Source organism: Microdochium trichocladiopsis (assembly GCF_020744255.1).
Source record: "Microdochium trichocladiopsis strain MPI-CAGE-CH-0230 chromosome Unknown B0I36scaffold_14, whole genome shotgun sequence".
NCBI lineage: Eukaryota > Fungi > Ascomycota > Sordariomycetes > Xylariales > Microdochiaceae > Microdochium > Microdochium trichocladiopsis.
Window position 1 is genome coordinate 49,721 of NW_025763557.1, and position 15,322 is coordinate 65,042.

The window sequence follows — 15,322 nt, forward strand, 5'->3', positions numbered from 1 at the left end:
AAATGGCTTTCTGGAGCGCGCCAAAGCACGCATTTGCGTTCGAGGAGATCTCCAAGATAAGAACACGCTGAGGAGCACGTACGCAGCTACATTAGCAGCTCGTTCCTTCAGAGTGGCAATGGCCTTGATGGCTTGCTTCGACCTAGAGTGCATCCAACTCGACGTCACTAATGCTTTCTTGTATGCTAAGCGCGGCAGCGAACTGGAACCAGTGTTCTGTGAGCTACCTCCAGGTTTCGAGCAGCCAGGGAAGTGTGTGGTGCTCGATCGCGCACTCTATGGACTTCGAGACTCACCACTTCTGTGGTATCGCGAGTTTTCGTCTACCCTCAAGGACCTGGGGCTCCAGGCCTCCCCAGAGGAACCTTGCCTATTCTATGACGAGCAGCGGAAGGTCTTTGTCGTGTTCTTCGTCGACGACATCCTCATCATGTATGCAAAGAAGGATAAGGACAAGGCGATCGGGGTAAAGGAAGGGCTCATGGAAAGCTACGCTTTGAAGGTCTCCCCGAGCTTCGACTACTACCTTGGGATGCGCGTCCTCCGAGACAGAGAGCAGCGTTTACTCTGGTTAACGCATGACGCCTACATCGAAAAGATCGTGGCCAGGTTTGGCATTGACAAGAGGACCAAGCATCCCTTCACTCCGATAGCACTTGAGGAGCTCGTTCCTAACACTGGGCAAGCATCAAAACGAGAGATCAAGAGCTACCAGGAGCGCGTCGGATCGGCCCTTTACACCGCCATCATGCTGAGGCCAGACGTCGCATTTGCAGTGTCGAAGCTGTCACAATTCTTAACGAATCCCAGCCAGCAGCACTCAGAATCTATCGATCGCGTGCTCTCCTACCTGTATGGAACACGCCATTTGGGGCTCCAGTTCGGGGGTGAGCGCACAGGAGCCGACATCCTGGTTATCGCAAGCGATGCGTCATTTGCCGACGACTCAGCAACAAGGAGGTCATCTCATGGGTACGTTATGAAGCTCTTCGGCGGCCCGATCGACTGGATTGCAGCTCTACAGCGCGCGGTTTCAACTAGCACGACAGAAGCAGAGCTCAGAGCCATTGAAAAGGTCGTCAAGGAGGCGCTCGCTTTAAAGCGCCTTTTCAGAGATCTGCAGCTCGAACTGGGAGTCGCATGGAGAGTCAGATGCGACAATCAACAAACAATCCGACTTGTTGTGGCAGAGCACGAGAGAGTCAACACGAAGCTCAGGCATGTTGATATCGCCAATATGTTGCTCAAGCAGGAGCATGAGAAGGGATCCTTCGAGCTCCATTACATGGCCACAAACGACATGCCCGCCGACGGACTCACAAAGAACCTGACTAGGCAGAAATTCGAGGACTTCAGAAAGCACATGAGCCTCGAAAACATCAGTCACATGCTCCCACAAGCGAAATAGAGCGCAGAAACAACGGCGCAACGCGCGCCAACACTTTCATTTGTTCTTTTCGGGGCTCGGCGGGCCCCCCCCCCACCCCCCCCCCCCCCCCCCCACAAAAACGACGAAGGTCTTTATGCGCCATTGGCGCCACAACACACTCTTTTCTAGAGCTCAGAGCTGGCCCGCTCCTCAGCTTCAGCGAAGCGATTAGCGAGCTGGTAAAACAGCTCGCTGATGCTCGCATCCGCGAGGAGAGGACCACTCTCCCGCTCTCCAGAAGGAGATGCCTGGGAGACGACAGGAAGGTCGATCAGCAAAGGCACGACCTCCTGCTCCCAGGCCACCGCCTTCTGGGAGGGCTGCTTCTTCTTCTTCTTCTTCTTCTTCTCCTCCTCCTCTTCCTCCTCCTCCTCCTCCTCCTCCTCCTCCTCCTCCTCCTCCTCGGGAAAAAGACGGCAAAGCGTCTTGACAGCCGTCCGGAGCTCATCCCGGAACTAAGTGAGCACCAGGCGGTTAATAAGGAAAGGACACCTAGGGAGGGGAGCGCATAACTTACATTCTTGAGCGCGGCAGAGGCGCCCGCACCTTGTTCCATCACCTCACGGTGGACCCGGAGGAAGGGCATCGCCGACCCGGACAAACCTGCCGGCATAGCCGGCTGGGGCAAATTACGCACTTTATAATATCTTGGATCCTGTCTGTAAATGGGGCTACGACGAGCTCTGCACGCCGCCTGTACTCTCAGAAAGCAATCAACCTAGCTGCCCGCACGACATTGGTCTACCAGTGGCTTTCACTGGAAAGCACGTCATTGATATTGAGTATGGTACAGGCATGGATTTGCCTGCCTGATCAAATCGTTCAGCCTATGTAAACTAGTCTTTGCATTGTTCGCTATGCCATCCAAGAGTTCACTGCCTGTTTTCCCATCCTTTGCATCTTTGAAAATACACTATCATAAACAGTTAGAACCTTTCAGCTGCTCAAGGAGTGCTATGAGTAGTTGAAACGAACATGACTATATGTGAGACAGTGACGCATCCCCTTGTAGAAGAGACTCTGACATATGACATTGTGATACACATATATCGAGGGAAAAAATCATTGGTTACTCAAGTATTCCATAGGAACTTTTGTCGTACAGAGCAAGCCATAACTGGAGTAAATCGTCTAAGAATCTATAAATTATCTAGTAATTGCGACTTTACGTATACTCTTTGGCTGTCGCCGTTGCTATGAATCCCTGCCTACCACACGACGAGGATATAGCCAACTTTGGAGCGGACAATCAGAAGTAGTGCACTCTTCGGGCTCGGTTAGTTGTTAATAAATGGGCTGGAAAAAGCCGCTCAGCCACCAACAACTGTGGCTTCGGGTACTATCCCCAGACGTGGCCAGCCTATTGTAACCCATCTGTCTATACTGACATCTTCACCCTCCCGAGCCATGCTATAAATTCCTGCTCCTCCGATGACTCGACCTCCAGCTCTCGCCAGATCAGCTGCGCAAGCTTTCTGCTCGCCGTAGCCATCCAGACCACCGGCATTACTCGATCTCCCCACCGGCACTTCCCCGTCTCTCCCCACTTGCACCAAGCCTGCGGCAGACCACACGTCCAGCAGCACGAGTACTCCTTGAACCGGATCTGCCGCCGCCACGCCATATACGTATCCGATCCTCCCAGTACCTTGCAGCCCCGGAACTCGTGCTCGTACGTCCGCTGTCGCCCGTCTGCCCGGCCCTGGTGGCACCACTTAACGTAGCACACTACGCACTTGCCCTCCATCGACTCTACCCACTCTAGCAGCTTCCGGATCCTCCTCTGTCTCTCCTTGTTGTCCCTCCGGAGACGGTCCTCCGCTGCCTCGTCTGCTGCCGAGTGCCAGTCCCCAGTACTGCTGCCCTCGTTCACGCCCATGTCCTCGTCGAGTACGTCGACCTGTACCTCCGTGAGCTGCCGGCACCGGTCACAGCGTACCGCCTGGAGACTGTCGCAGTTCTGCGCGATCCCCTCCATAAACGCCCCGAGTACGAGCCTCCGGCAGTCCGGCGTCTGCGTGAAACGCTCGACCGCCTGCCGGTTTAGCTGGTCTACGTCGCTCGCTTGCCGGTCCTGGTAGACAGCCGCCCTGCCTAGTACCACGACCGACTCCACTTCTTCCCCAGCCTTCCTCCCGCCTCGGCCCGTCTGCTGGATGAAGTCCACGAGCCCATACGGCTGCTCTGCGTGGATGATAGCCACGATGCCTTCGATGTCGACTCCGGTTCCGAGCCCTGTTGTTGCTACTATCCAGCGGTTCTCCGATCGCCCTTCGGTCCAGTCCTCGAGTACAGCCTGTCGGTCCTGCAAGCTCATGTCGCTGTGGTAGGACCCGCAGCGGATCAGCTCTGCCAGCCGCGTGCAGTTTGCCTTGGTTCGACTATAGATCACGCCTTTCTGATTACCGCTTAACCGGCCAGTGATGCGGATGACCTGCTTGACCACCTCGTCCTCGACCGCACTGCGGCCTGGCCCCGTGACCTGCACGACGTTGTAGCTGATATTCTTCTTGTCGGACCTCGCCCGGATAATCTCAGCATCCCCGGCGAGCATGATCTGGCGGAACCAAGCCTCGAGCCGGACTGGAAGTGTAGCTGTAAGCAGAATGACCGGGCAGCCGTACCGGTAGATGCACTTCAGCTCCGCGAGCTTCTTTCGGTAGCTCACATCCATGATAATCGTGTGGCACTCGTCGACGAAGATCCGCTTGAGCAGACCCCGACCTCGCAGCCAGTCTGCATACGTCGAGAACTCAGTATTATTAACCTGGTCCGCACTGACGAAGACGAGTCGAGAAACCCGTGGTTTCTCCTCTCGCCCGGTAGCCTGCGCTGGCTGCCACTGCTGACAGTCCAGCCCGAGATTCCTTGCACGGCCGACCAGATCATGGACGAGCGCTACAAATGGCACTATCACGATACTGACGCCTGCGTTCATACTCTGGGCCGCTGGTAGCATGAACAAGACGCTCTTGCCGGCTCCGGTCGGCAGTACTACGATCAGAACCTGGTTTCCCCTAAGTGCCAGTACCTGCTGCATCGCCTCTCGCTGCTCCTGTGAACGCCAGCTAGCGCCTGGGCCTAGCAATCTCCGTAGCCCGTTAGCGAGCTTCGCGTCGGTTCGTGCGGCGAGTGGGCTACTGTCGTCCCCACGGGCTCGTGTAATCCTGTCCGCGACGATTGCTCGCCTGGCGGCCCAGTCGGGAGTCTGGGAGCTGCCACTGTTCCCAAGCCCGGACAGTGCTCGTGAACGCTTGACCGACGCCTGCTGCCTCGTATCCGGCGTCCGGAACTGATGCCCTACTCCCTGGCTACTACTCGTCTCGGTCCCAGTCGTGCTCTGGGCGTTGAAGCCAAGGAACTGGTGCCATAGCCGGCTGATCTCCCGGTAATTAGCCACCATCTGCGGCTGTAGCTGGTTGGGGAATTGGACGTTGACTGCGTAATGCTGCCGGGCGATCGCGCTCCCGTGTGTCGCCTGTAAGTCCCAGACGTACTCGACCTTGCTCTGGCCGCGTGCCTCCCCAGTAAGCCCGTCTTCGAAGTTCTGCGCGTTATCCCAGTCGGCTTCGTCGGTCATATCGACCTCCAGCTGCTGGATTACTAGTCCTCGAATATGTCGGCCTAGCTCGATGGCGACGTGGCGATAGTCAGCTACGCCTAGCTTAACCCCGATATGCTCTGTTGTCACTGCTGCTAGCTTGCTGCTGAGCTCGGGAGTCGTCCAGATCCCTTTCCGGCTGTCCTTCCAGAGCCAGGCGTCGAGAGGCTTGGATAGCCCCTAGGCCTTTGTCTCCGTAAGGAGTAGTCTCTCGAACGGCAGGAGCCAGAGGATATAGGCAACCATAAGCCGCCCAACCGTCTCTGGTAAGAACCGGGCGACCTTTCGGCCGATTCCGCGGATCGCCTTGCTCTTATCGCGGTCCGTTATTAGCATCACCTGACCGTCGAATATAAAGACGTTCCGAAGCATATCACTCGTGTCGCAGTGCCGGATAGTCATAATCTCCGGCCCTCTCCCGGGCTGGCCTCCCCACGTGTGTGTGCTAACGAGTAGGGCCTGGCGGAAGGACTGGAGCTGGTTGAGCCACTGCTGGACCTGTGCCGTACGGAAGTGGCCTGCCTCGTCGTCCCAGAGCTGCGTAGTGCCTAGGCCGATGAGCTTACGGATGCCTGGCTCGAGCCAGCTGTTCTTCTCGTGCGTAGCGAATGACGCTCCGGGTCCCTCGAAGCTGAGGCTGTCCGTGATCCGTCGCAGTACGACGATCTGGCTCAGCGGGACCCACTCCCGGAACATGAGCTGGTCCAGGAGCTCCTCCGCGTCCGTCACGATGCTAGCTGCCATTACCCGGAAGTCGTCGAGCGGGATGCGCTGGCCGAGATATCGTAGGGCCTCCTTGTTATCCTCCCACATCAGCCGTGGCGTACCCCCCTCTTTCTTCCGGTAGCCCTTGCCGTACGTCATCATCCGGTTCATCGCTAAACGGGGAGAACGAGCCGCCTGCGAGCCAGTCGCGATGCTGCGCGCGGAAGTGCTCGATAGCTTCCTCGCCCATATCCTCGCCGGCTTTTTCTGACTCGAAGATATGCTCTAGGAGGATAAGACGGGCGCACCAGACCAGCCCGGCCACCTGCGTTGTGAACTCGGTCGCTGGCCGCCAGGCGTAGCCCTTCCGGGAACTACTGATCCCGAGTACGGCTGTGAAGTGTAGCAGCGGGTTGCTAAAGAGGTGGACCGCGACCTTCTGCTGGAGTGGCTCGACGCAGAAGGCCATCACAGCCGTGTCTATCGGGTCCTCGGCCGCGTCTTCTCCCTCGCCTGCCTCGCACGCCGGAGTCGCTGGCTCTTCGGACCCGATGTAGGTTGACGAGGCTGGAGACGTCCCTTCGCCTTCGTCCTCCCGGTCGCTGTCGTCGCTGCTGTCGAGCCGCCTGATGATTTCCTCGAGTTCAGCCCACTGGGCGTCGTTAAACCGGATCCGGAACTTCTTTGTGGCCTCGTCTCGGCCGAGCCGCCCAGCCCGGACGCAGTAGTAGAGGTAGCGCTTCCAGTAGACCTGGTATCGATCCTTCGTGTCCTGGCCGTTCTCCGTCCTGAACGGGCCAGGCGCCGGGCGGTCCGCGTCTACACTGGCCAGCCACCGTAGCACCTCCTTCGGGACCTGGCCGGTCCGCTCGATCCCTCTCGCGACGAGCCGTTCGAAGCTGGCCCCGAGCCGTAGTAGGCGCTCCTGCTCTGCGATATCCTCTTCTACCCGGAGCCTGGCGCGCTCTGTCGCCGTAAGGGAGTTCCGGCCCGCAAGGTAGTGCTCGCCGGGGTCGCTGCCGGATAGGTGCCTTGCCCAGCCCATCTCGCGCACCCACGTCGACTCGAAGTCGGCTCCCTGCCGGCTGTCTGCCGTCCGGCGCGTCTCCTCCAGCTCAGCAGCCAAGCTCTCTTCGTATCTCGCAAGCCGTGCCTCTAGCATGCTGGCGAGACCCGATCCCGATCCCGAGGTGCCTGGCCTGCCTGCCGTAGTAGCGACGCTATCGTGCTCCGCCTGCTTGACGATCCAGTACCTGGCGCTGCTGCCGCCTGACAGCGTCTGCAGCCTGACCTCAGTCCAGCCCGCCGGCCCCGTGCCAGGCCCTGGCGGCTGGTGCCCGGCCTTGCGATGGTGAGCCTGGATCACCTTGCGGTTGATGGTCAGGAACCGGCACCGCACGCAGCTGTACCCAGCTAATATTGGCAGGCATGGCACGGCGGGCTGGCCGTCACCCGGGAGCTCGACCGACCGCGGATCCGACAGCGGCTCGGCCAGCCAGCTGCACTCGATTGCGCGCCGCAGTATCGAGCCCTTCCGCCGGTGCACCTGTCGGAGGTGCGTCTCGATCCCGCTGCCCGGGCGCAGGCCCGAACGGCAGTCCCGGCACACCAGTACCCTGCGCTCCTCGCCGTCGGTCCCCCGCCAGCACGCGACCCGCACGTCCGTACTCGCGCCCTCGGCCCCTAGGAGGTCGTTGTCTTTGTCGCTGTGCTGATGCATCCCCTCGCGCGGCCTGGCTGTCCCGACTCTTCTCTTGTTTTCTTCCTTTTTCTTGTTCTTCTTTCTCTTCTTCCCCACTCACCTCCCCTCTCACCGAGTATCGATTACCGTGTGTATATTTATGTCCGTCCTGTTAGGTCGGTTTGGGTGTGTGACGGTGTTGTCGTTTCCGGGGTCGGGGTTAAAGGGGGGGGGGGGGGGGGGGGTTAAAAGGGGGGTCGTTGCAGCGGCTTGGGGTCCCGGCGCCGCCAGATTTGTCCTGGGGCATTCGGCCTCCAGATGTCCGGCCTCAAAACGTCCGACAGGGGGCCTGCTGACTCAGCCTTCACTATGGGCCCCGCCGGGATTTCGAGCCTCGATTCCCTGCGGAATGATGGGCAGTGCCAGGTCGTTGTAGCCAAGATCAGCGACTTCAAGAAGATCCAGCAGTGGACGCCAGAGAGGTACAACCAAGTCCACACCGAGGAGGCCGCCTGGCTTCGCGAGCGAGTCGCAACCCTGCACTCCGTAGACAACAGCAGCCGGCGCCGGCTCTTGGTCGCGACGCACCACGCCCCGTGCGTCGAGGGCACCTCGCGGCCGGAACACACTGCCAACCCGTGGACGGCCGCTTTCGCGACCGACCTCCTACAGCAGCCCGGGGTCTGGGACGGCGTCAAGGCGTGGGTGTTCGGCCACACGCATTACTCGACAGCCTTTCTGCGCAAGGGTATCCGGGTCGTCGCGAACCAGAGGGGCTACGTCCTCCCTGGGAGTGTCGCTGCGCGGGGGGAAGAGGCTGTAGCGAGGAAGAGAAATAAGACGAAGAAACAAGACAGCTATGAATTCGATGCGACGAGGTGCATAAGTGTCTAGGTAGCCAGAGATGTGGAATTAGCCTAACATCTCAATCTTAATGGCGACGCGATGAGAGAGCGCGATCAGTCGGCCACTGTATTTAATTTATTGATTCCTAGTCCAAAAAGGAAAGAGAAATATCTTATTTTAATTAAAGATAATTTACTTAAGAGCTGCTGGTTGACGTCGGCTTCCGGCCATGCAGCCTCCGGACAAAGCTACTTCCTGTCATACGGTTCCGTGCCGCCCCAAAACTGCTCCCCCATGTCCGTACATGTCTATCCGTACATGTCTAGGATCCCGTCCGGTATCTGTCCTGTCCAGCTTGTTTTAACCGTACCTGCCATACATATCTAGATCGTGCTCTGTGTCCTGTTTCGGCTCCTAGACAAATGGAATTGCATGAACTTTGCTGAATCATCAACGTGCCAGGGATGTGCCACGTGGAGCATCCATAGAGCATCTGCGGTACGATCATTTCTCGATACACTTGCCGGAGGTTCACCAGCCCAGCTCCCCATGTTGAGGACGCCAAGGCCGATATGTCCTTCGTCGAGTCCACAGGTAAAGCCACTTCCCATCTATGCGGCGGCCCACCAAAGCAATTGTTTCTGTGCTAAACACTTTCCGACCAATTGAACAGCGTCTATCCAGGCGCACCCACTTGGCAGTGCCGCGATGATGTCCCGAGAACTCGGCGGCGTCGTGTCGCCGGAGCTGAAGGTATACGGGACGGCCAACGTGCGTGTTGTCGATGCGAGCGTGCTCTCTACCCAGATTTCCGGTCACTTGACTGCGATCATCTACGCGGTTGCGGAGCGGGCGGCAGGTTTGATCAAGAAAGACCAGAAGTGGAAGTATCCCGAAGACCACAGCCAGGGGAGCCAGGGTGAGGATTGGCGACGGATGTGATCAAGAATTGGTGGAAGTACAGGTAACTGCAGATATAATTTTACAGCGAATAAATTACAGTTAATCATAAGCCTACTTCTGTGTAAGTGATGCATGTCATGAACGGTGTCTAGCAATTAGCTACCTTAAGCTAGGTAGTGATGGCCTGGTTCCATTGCATAGGCAACCTCTCTACGGCGCGCGGGAATCGACTAATATTTCCGTCGTCATTACAATACGACTCTCGTCATACTCCTTCTTCGGAAAGTCGGTGGAGGGATCCACCGAGGCATGCGCATAGATGCCCCACCGCGTGCTCCCAGCGGCACCCAGTCTTATCTCCTCGAGCGCCAGCTCCTCGGTGCTCATGCTCTTCATCTTGTTGCTCCTGCTCCCCGTCGACTTGCAGGCGCCCGCCCGTATGGCCGCCGAGGCCGAGCCGTAGCGGAGGTAGGCGGTGCGATCGTTGCGGGCGGAGGAGAGGCCGATGCCCGGCAGGAGGCGTGCGATCAGGGGCCGGAGGGTCGGCAGGGTGGATGCGATGATGGAGATGTTGAGCTCGATGCAGGACCAGATCGCCACACCGATGTTGTCCCAGGACGGGTCCTGGCTGATGACGCCGGCCTTGAGGGTGAGCATTCGGTAGACGGAGATGATGCAGACGCTGCAAGCGGGTGTTAGCAAACACGTTCGTTCCTGCAGAAGGGGAGGTGGTCGTATTACAAGAAGCCGAGGCAGAAAATGCCGAGCACCATGATTCTCTGCCTCAGAGGGAGTTGGAGCTTCAACACCGAAGGTATCGGGATGCAGCAGATAAGGATATCGGTCGCCATGCTCATCCCCGAGGAGAAGTACCAGATGGGCAGCGTGTTGAGGCGGGACTTGGCCATGCTGGGGACGATGATGGAGACGGGGAGGCATGCGAGCCCCAGGAGGATAGCCTGCACACATGCCCAGAGGCAGACGTAGACAATGAACCAGTAGCATATCCTCTGCATCACTGCGCCGTGGAAGATGCGTCGGTATTGGAACAGGAAGCCCAGCTTCACAACGTTCAATCCCATGTTGTAGTTGAGGATAGCAACCATGAGGAACTGGTGCGTGGAGCTTGGTTAGCCTTCCATGAGCTCCTTTGGGCCTCCCGCACGTAGGAACTCTTGTTCCAGGGGCGACCGGCCGTCATGCTATACGGCGAATGGAGGACGTACCTTGAGCTGCTCCAAGGTCTCCTTCTCCCCAACAGTTTCGACATGCCTGCCCATGCCGTACTTTGCCTCGAAGCACATGGCCATGGAGTAGATGACCGAAAACCCCTACCGCGCTCGTTAGCACTCGCGAAGAGCAAAAAGACGAAAGAACGGACCGTCGCAATCAGCATGCACCAGTCATCCTTGCCAAGGGACCTTAGAAGCACCCCTCGAGTGTAGAAGCGTCCTGCGATGAATACTGCCGTAGCGCACACGAAACCAATGGCGATACCGGTGACGAGCGGCCCGTTGGTTTCGGTACGGCGCGTTGTCGGCTGCTCCGCCATGGCGTATGGTTTTCGGCAGATCGACTTTGGGAGACTCAATCAAAGGGGGGCCCGTATTATATTGTAGGATGCCTGTATCAGCGCGACCAGACAGGACAGGGACGGAGGTGAGCGAACTGGTGCACACAGGAAGGGAAGGTTTCAAGGAAAGTGTAAATAGGCAATCGCAAGCCTTTCAAGGGCCTGCATGATTTAAATGGGGGGCTATCAGTTGCACTGGACAAAGAGCAGCAGGCCGGGAAGTCTAAGTACTCGTGCCCGCCCCACTTTAATTGGATTCCGCAAATGCTGCAATCTATTAAAAGTGGGGTGTGGCACGAGTAGCAGTTTGTCGGCTACGCGCCAACCAACTGCTCTTTTGAGTTAGTGATCAGATGTTCCCCACCAACGTTACTACCGAGGTGGAGCAATCACGCTTTTCCTAAAACGTCGTGGCGTGAGTGAGGCCGGCTGCTCACGTACTAGCTAAACTCTGCTGGCGATGTGCTGCCCGATGCGGGCTAGCGTTCGTCGAGGGAACTGCGGAGGCGGGGCCGGGGCCGGGACCCGCTTCCCGAATAAGACGAGTGCCACTAGTCTGCTCAGGCGATGCAAATTTGACAAAAAGAGTTCATTCTCTTCAGCCGCTAGGGACGCCTCGGGAATGCGGGACATCCTTGTCTTGATGAACAGAGGTGCGCGACTCTCGCCTCGGCCTTTCCTCTGACTAATGTGATCCGTCATCCACGGTGTCGTTGTCAATATCAATCAATAATGAACCCCAGTTTTGTCTGAGGCGGAAAGGGGCGACCTAGGTATGCGCCGTCCAACATGAAATACCATGCCGTGCCCTCGAAGAGTCCCTCTTGCCACCCACCTACTCAGTCAGTTGTTTCCGTCGCCACCCCCCTCGGCTAATCAAACTCTCCATTGTGCGCTATGAGGTTCTCACCATCGTTCGTGGCGGCCCTCGCCCTCTCCGCTGGTGTGTCTGCCGAGGATGACTCGTTTGACTATGTGAGTGAGCACTGTACACTGCGCGCGCTCGCGGCGCAAAACGCCATGTCTGACTTGCAATGCCCTAGATTGTTGTTGGTGGTGGCACTGCTGGTACCGCCCTGGCCACTCGCCTCAGCCTGGGCCTTCCCAAGTCCACCATCCTACTCATTGAGGCCGGACCTGCTGCTCTCGATGACCTGAGGATCAATGTCCCTGGCCTTCGTGGGTCTATTCTCGGGACCAGCCTCGATTGGAACTTCACTACAGTCAAGCAGTCGTCTCTTGATGGCCGCTCTATCAGTGTCAACCGTGGCAAGGTGCTCGGTGGCTCCTCTGCCATGAACTACCTTTGCTACGACCGTGCGTCGGCCCCTGAGTACGAGGCTTGGGCTGAGCTCGGGAACCCGGGCTGGGGTTGGAACACCATGGTCAAAGCTATGACCAAGTCGGAGAACTTCACAGGCACTGATAAGGACAGGCACGGACGCAACGGGCCGATCCAAAACTACTACAATCGAGTCGTCTACCCTGTCCTGCGCTTCTGGCAGCCGGCCGTGAGCAAGCTCGGCATCAATGTCAACGACCATGACAGCATGGGCGGCGACCCCATCGGCGTCGGGTTGCAGCCCACCAACATCGACACGAAGAAGAACACACGCTCCTACTCCGCCAGCAGCTATCTGCCCCTGGCCGGCAAGAACCTGGTCGTCAGGACCAACACCCAGGTTGCCAAGGTCAACCTGGTCAAGCTCAAGGACTCGGAGTACAAGGCGACCGGCGTGGCCCTGCCCGGCGGCGAGGTCATCCGAGCACGGAAGGAAGTCATCATATCCGCCGGCTCCGTCCAGAGCCCCGGCCTGCTCGAGCTCTCGGGCTTTGGCCAACCCGCCGTGCTTAAGGCTGCTGGTGTCACTCCGCTTGTCAACCTCCCCGGCGTCGGCGAGAACTACCAGGACCACATCCGCCTGTCCAACACGTACAGACTCAAAGACGGCATTGACTCCTTCGACAACCTCATCTTCGACAGCGCCGGCGCCAATGCAACGGGCGAGCTGCAGAAGTGGGTGGAGGGCGAGCTGTCGCTGTACGAGTATACCACCTCGGCTTACGGCTTCATGAACTGGCGCCAGCTTGGCCTGGACGTGAAGATGAAGAAGATCGCCCGCGACGTCTTTGGTCGCAGCGCCAACGTCATCGACGCTAAGAAGCTGCAGTATCTAAACAACGCCCGCGTGCCGTCGATCGAGATGATCTACGAGGCCAACTTCGTCGGCTCCTTTGGATACACAGGCGGCAAGTTCATCACCCTCATCGCGACCGTCATGCAGCCCTTCTCGCGCGGCAGCGTCCACATCGACCCGAGTGACCCACGCGGCAAGCCCATTATCGACCCCAAGTTCATGAGCAACAAGTACGACCACGAGGGGCTCGTTGAGGCCGCCAAGTTCTCGCGCCGCATCGCTCACTCCGAGCCCATCAAGTCGACCTGGGTGGCGGAGACCGAGCCCGGCGAGGATATCCAAACAGACGAAGACTGGCGCGCCTATGCTAAAACGGCGATGGGCAGCTTCTACCACCCTGTCGGGACCTGCGCCATGCTTCCCCGTAAGAACGGCGGCGTGGTCAGTCCTGAGCTCCTTGTGTACGGCACGACCAACCTGCGCGTCGTCGACAACAGTATCATCCCTATTATCCCGGCTGCTCACATCCAGACTGCGGCGTACGGCATTGCCGAGGTCGCCGCGGCCAAGATCATCGCCTCTGCGTGAGAGTGATGGGGAGGGGTGGGTGCTTCAGGCTCGGCCCCTCTCCGTTGAAATGAGTCGTCGGGCTCCCTTGTCAGACCTCGCTCAGCCTTTAAAGTTTTGCATATTAGTTTCCTGTAAAACGAGACGTGATCTTGTGCTGTGCCGGACACCTGCGCGCCGGGCAAGTCGATATATACTTAGGGTACATAAGGAATAACACGATTCAGTTCATGGTTTCGGCCGAGGGCAAGCCAATCAACCGGAATATCCAGAGTCAAGTATTCATCGTTAGTACTAGGCTGCCGCTCAAACGAGTTCTATGGGCCCCTCAATACCGGTTTCGACAACCAGTATATCGGAAACATTGCTGCGGCTTGTGATGAGGGTGTAGCTTCTAAACAGCCATCGCAAAAGAGTCCGTGCGCGGTGGATTTTCCACCACCATAAATCTAAAGACCATCACTTCACTGATATATTTGCATACCTTATTAGTTGTTTATTGCAGAATGAATGATATCTTATTGATCGTGAGCTCTTGCTCTTTAATATTTAGAGTACCAACCGCGAGCTGCCTTGACTGCGTCGATGCGACGCGGCAGTGACAAGAGGAGAGCCCTCACCTTGTGTTCAGGGATAGCTTCCCACGCTCTTTTAATTAATTCATTAGCGTATACAATATGGCTTAAATTGCGCTTCAGGTTACGGAAATGAGGCTCTATTTTATAGATTGAACGCTTCAAAAGGCGCCAAACGTGTTCGATTGGGTTGAGATCTGGCGAATGAGGTGGCCACTTAAGGGTCCAAATTCCGTGGGTTTCGAGCCACTCCTTAGAAGCCATCGCACGATGAATTCCGGCGTTGTCTTGCATAAAGGGGTCTGCAGCCTCATAGAACGGGAGGAGGCCTTCCTCAAGAACATCAGTATAGCTTCGCGCAGATGCTCCTCCACGTTTAGAATCCGGATCTCCCTCAACTACGATCACAGGGGACATCCCAGCCTCTCCGTCGCGATACTAAATCATCCCCCGTACCATTATCGAAATTTTGGACTTCACATGATCCTCAGGGTTCACAAGATCACAGCGGTATCTTTCGGGAGATAATCTGAGGACCCATTCGGATGGTTTATCCGGTTGATTCTGAATTGTACATTCGTCTGAAAAGAGCGTTCTTTGAAGCTGTCGTACGCGATAACCACGTCTATAATCGAGGCAGAATTGGTACCGCTGTAAAGCATCCTTATCCGTCAGCTCGATGCGACATGCTGCGCGCCACTTTGTGAGGCCTGTTTTCTTGAAAAACCGCCTTAAAGTAGGTACAGTATAACGGCCCCTAAAGTGGCTGTAGTGCTCTCTCCAGGTTGCTCTGGGTGCTTGGCGACCTTGACGATAGACCTGACGAGCTGCGCGCCCCTGAATTATCGGTTTGACACCCTTACGAGGTTTTGAATTAAGTCGTTTTCTTTTTGTTGCTTTTCTAAGTTGCTCTCCGACCCGCTGGCGTTTGGTCCCGAGGGCTTCCGCGATCTCGGCGTGTTTTGCGCCCGCACCTGCAGCTCCGAGCATAAAGGCGCGCTGCTCTGGAGTGAAGTCTTGGCATCTTTGACGATTCCCCGACACAATGTCACCGAATTGACGCAATTTGGACATGTTAAGGCTTCACAATAGCTGTTGAAAGAAAAGTTGTTGATGGGGGAAGACGCGACGCGACAGGCAAAGTGGGGCGCGCGCACGGATTCTTTTGGTACGGTATTGTAAGGCATATCAGCATCATGAGACCCAATTCTGGTCTCCCCGCAAGATTGTAAACCTGGGACCGCAAGCCCAGGGCTAAACACATGAGCCCGGGGGTGGGGGTCTTTCATTAGTAGCCAGGCCCA

The 15,322-nt window shown here is 57.3% G+C and overlaps 6 protein-coding genes across 6 annotated transcripts; 4 read left to right on the forward strand and 2 right to left on the reverse strand.

The window, feature by feature from the left end:
* The first annotated feature begins 1,195 nt into the window (after nt 1–1,195).
* On the forward strand, nt 1,196–1,482 carry B0I36DRAFT_339167 (uncharacterized protein). Its single transcript, XM_046155858.1, has one exon. The coding sequence runs from the start codon at nt 1,238–1,240 to the stop codon at nt 1,406–1,408; it is 171 nt and encodes a 56-aa protein (XP_046004701.1). The 5' UTR covers nt 1,196–1,237; the 3' UTR covers nt 1,409–1,482.
* A 5,248-nt stretch (nt 1,483–6,730) lies between these two features.
* On the reverse strand, nt 6,731–7,630 carry B0I36DRAFT_278595 (uncharacterized protein; the record flags this gene model as incomplete). Its single annotated transcript, XM_046151442.1, has 2 exons — nt 7,590–7,630; nt 6,731–7,567 (listed from the first exon to the last, which is right to left on the reverse strand). A coding segment is annotated over exon 2 (723 nt), but the record flags the coding sequence as incomplete, so codon positions are not given.
* A 102-nt stretch (nt 7,631–7,732) lies between these two features.
* B0I36DRAFT_339178 (uncharacterized protein) lies at nt 7,733–8,434 on the forward strand (the record flags this gene model as incomplete). Its single annotated transcript, XM_046155859.1, has 1 exon — nt 7,733–8,434. A coding segment is annotated over one exon (578 nt), but the record flags the coding sequence as incomplete, so codon positions are not given.
* A 51-nt stretch (nt 8,435–8,485) lies between these two features.
* On the forward strand, nt 8,486–9,212 carry B0I36DRAFT_339179 (uncharacterized protein). Its single transcript, XM_046155860.1, has one exon. It carries the CDS (start codon nt 8,971–8,973, stop codon nt 9,202–9,204), a length of 234 nt encoding a protein of 77 aa, XP_046004704.1. The 5' UTR covers nt 8,486–8,970; the 3' UTR covers nt 9,205–9,212.
* A 163-nt stretch (nt 9,213–9,375) lies between these two features.
* Nucleotides 9,376–10,717, reverse strand: B0I36DRAFT_256322 (uncharacterized protein; the record flags this gene model as incomplete). Its single annotated transcript, XM_046150929.1, has 3 exons — nt 9,376–9,847; nt 9,907–10,277; nt 10,547–10,717. 3 exons carry the CDS (start codon nt 10,715–10,717, stop codon nt 9,376–9,378), a joined length of 1,014 nt encoding a protein of 337 aa, XP_046004705.1.
* A 613-nt stretch (nt 10,718–11,330) lies between these two features.
* On the forward strand, nt 11,331–13,946 carry B0I36DRAFT_389489 (choline dehydrogenase). The gene is made up of 2 exons (XM_046161337.1): nt 11,331–11,713; nt 11,782–13,946. Exons 1-2 carry the CDS (start codon nt 11,636–11,638, stop codon nt 13,462–13,464), a joined length of 1,761 nt encoding a protein of 586 aa, XP_046004706.1. The 5' UTR covers nt 11,331–11,635; the 3' UTR covers nt 13,465–13,946.
* The last annotated feature ends 1,376 nt before the right edge of the window (nt 13,947–15,322 follow it).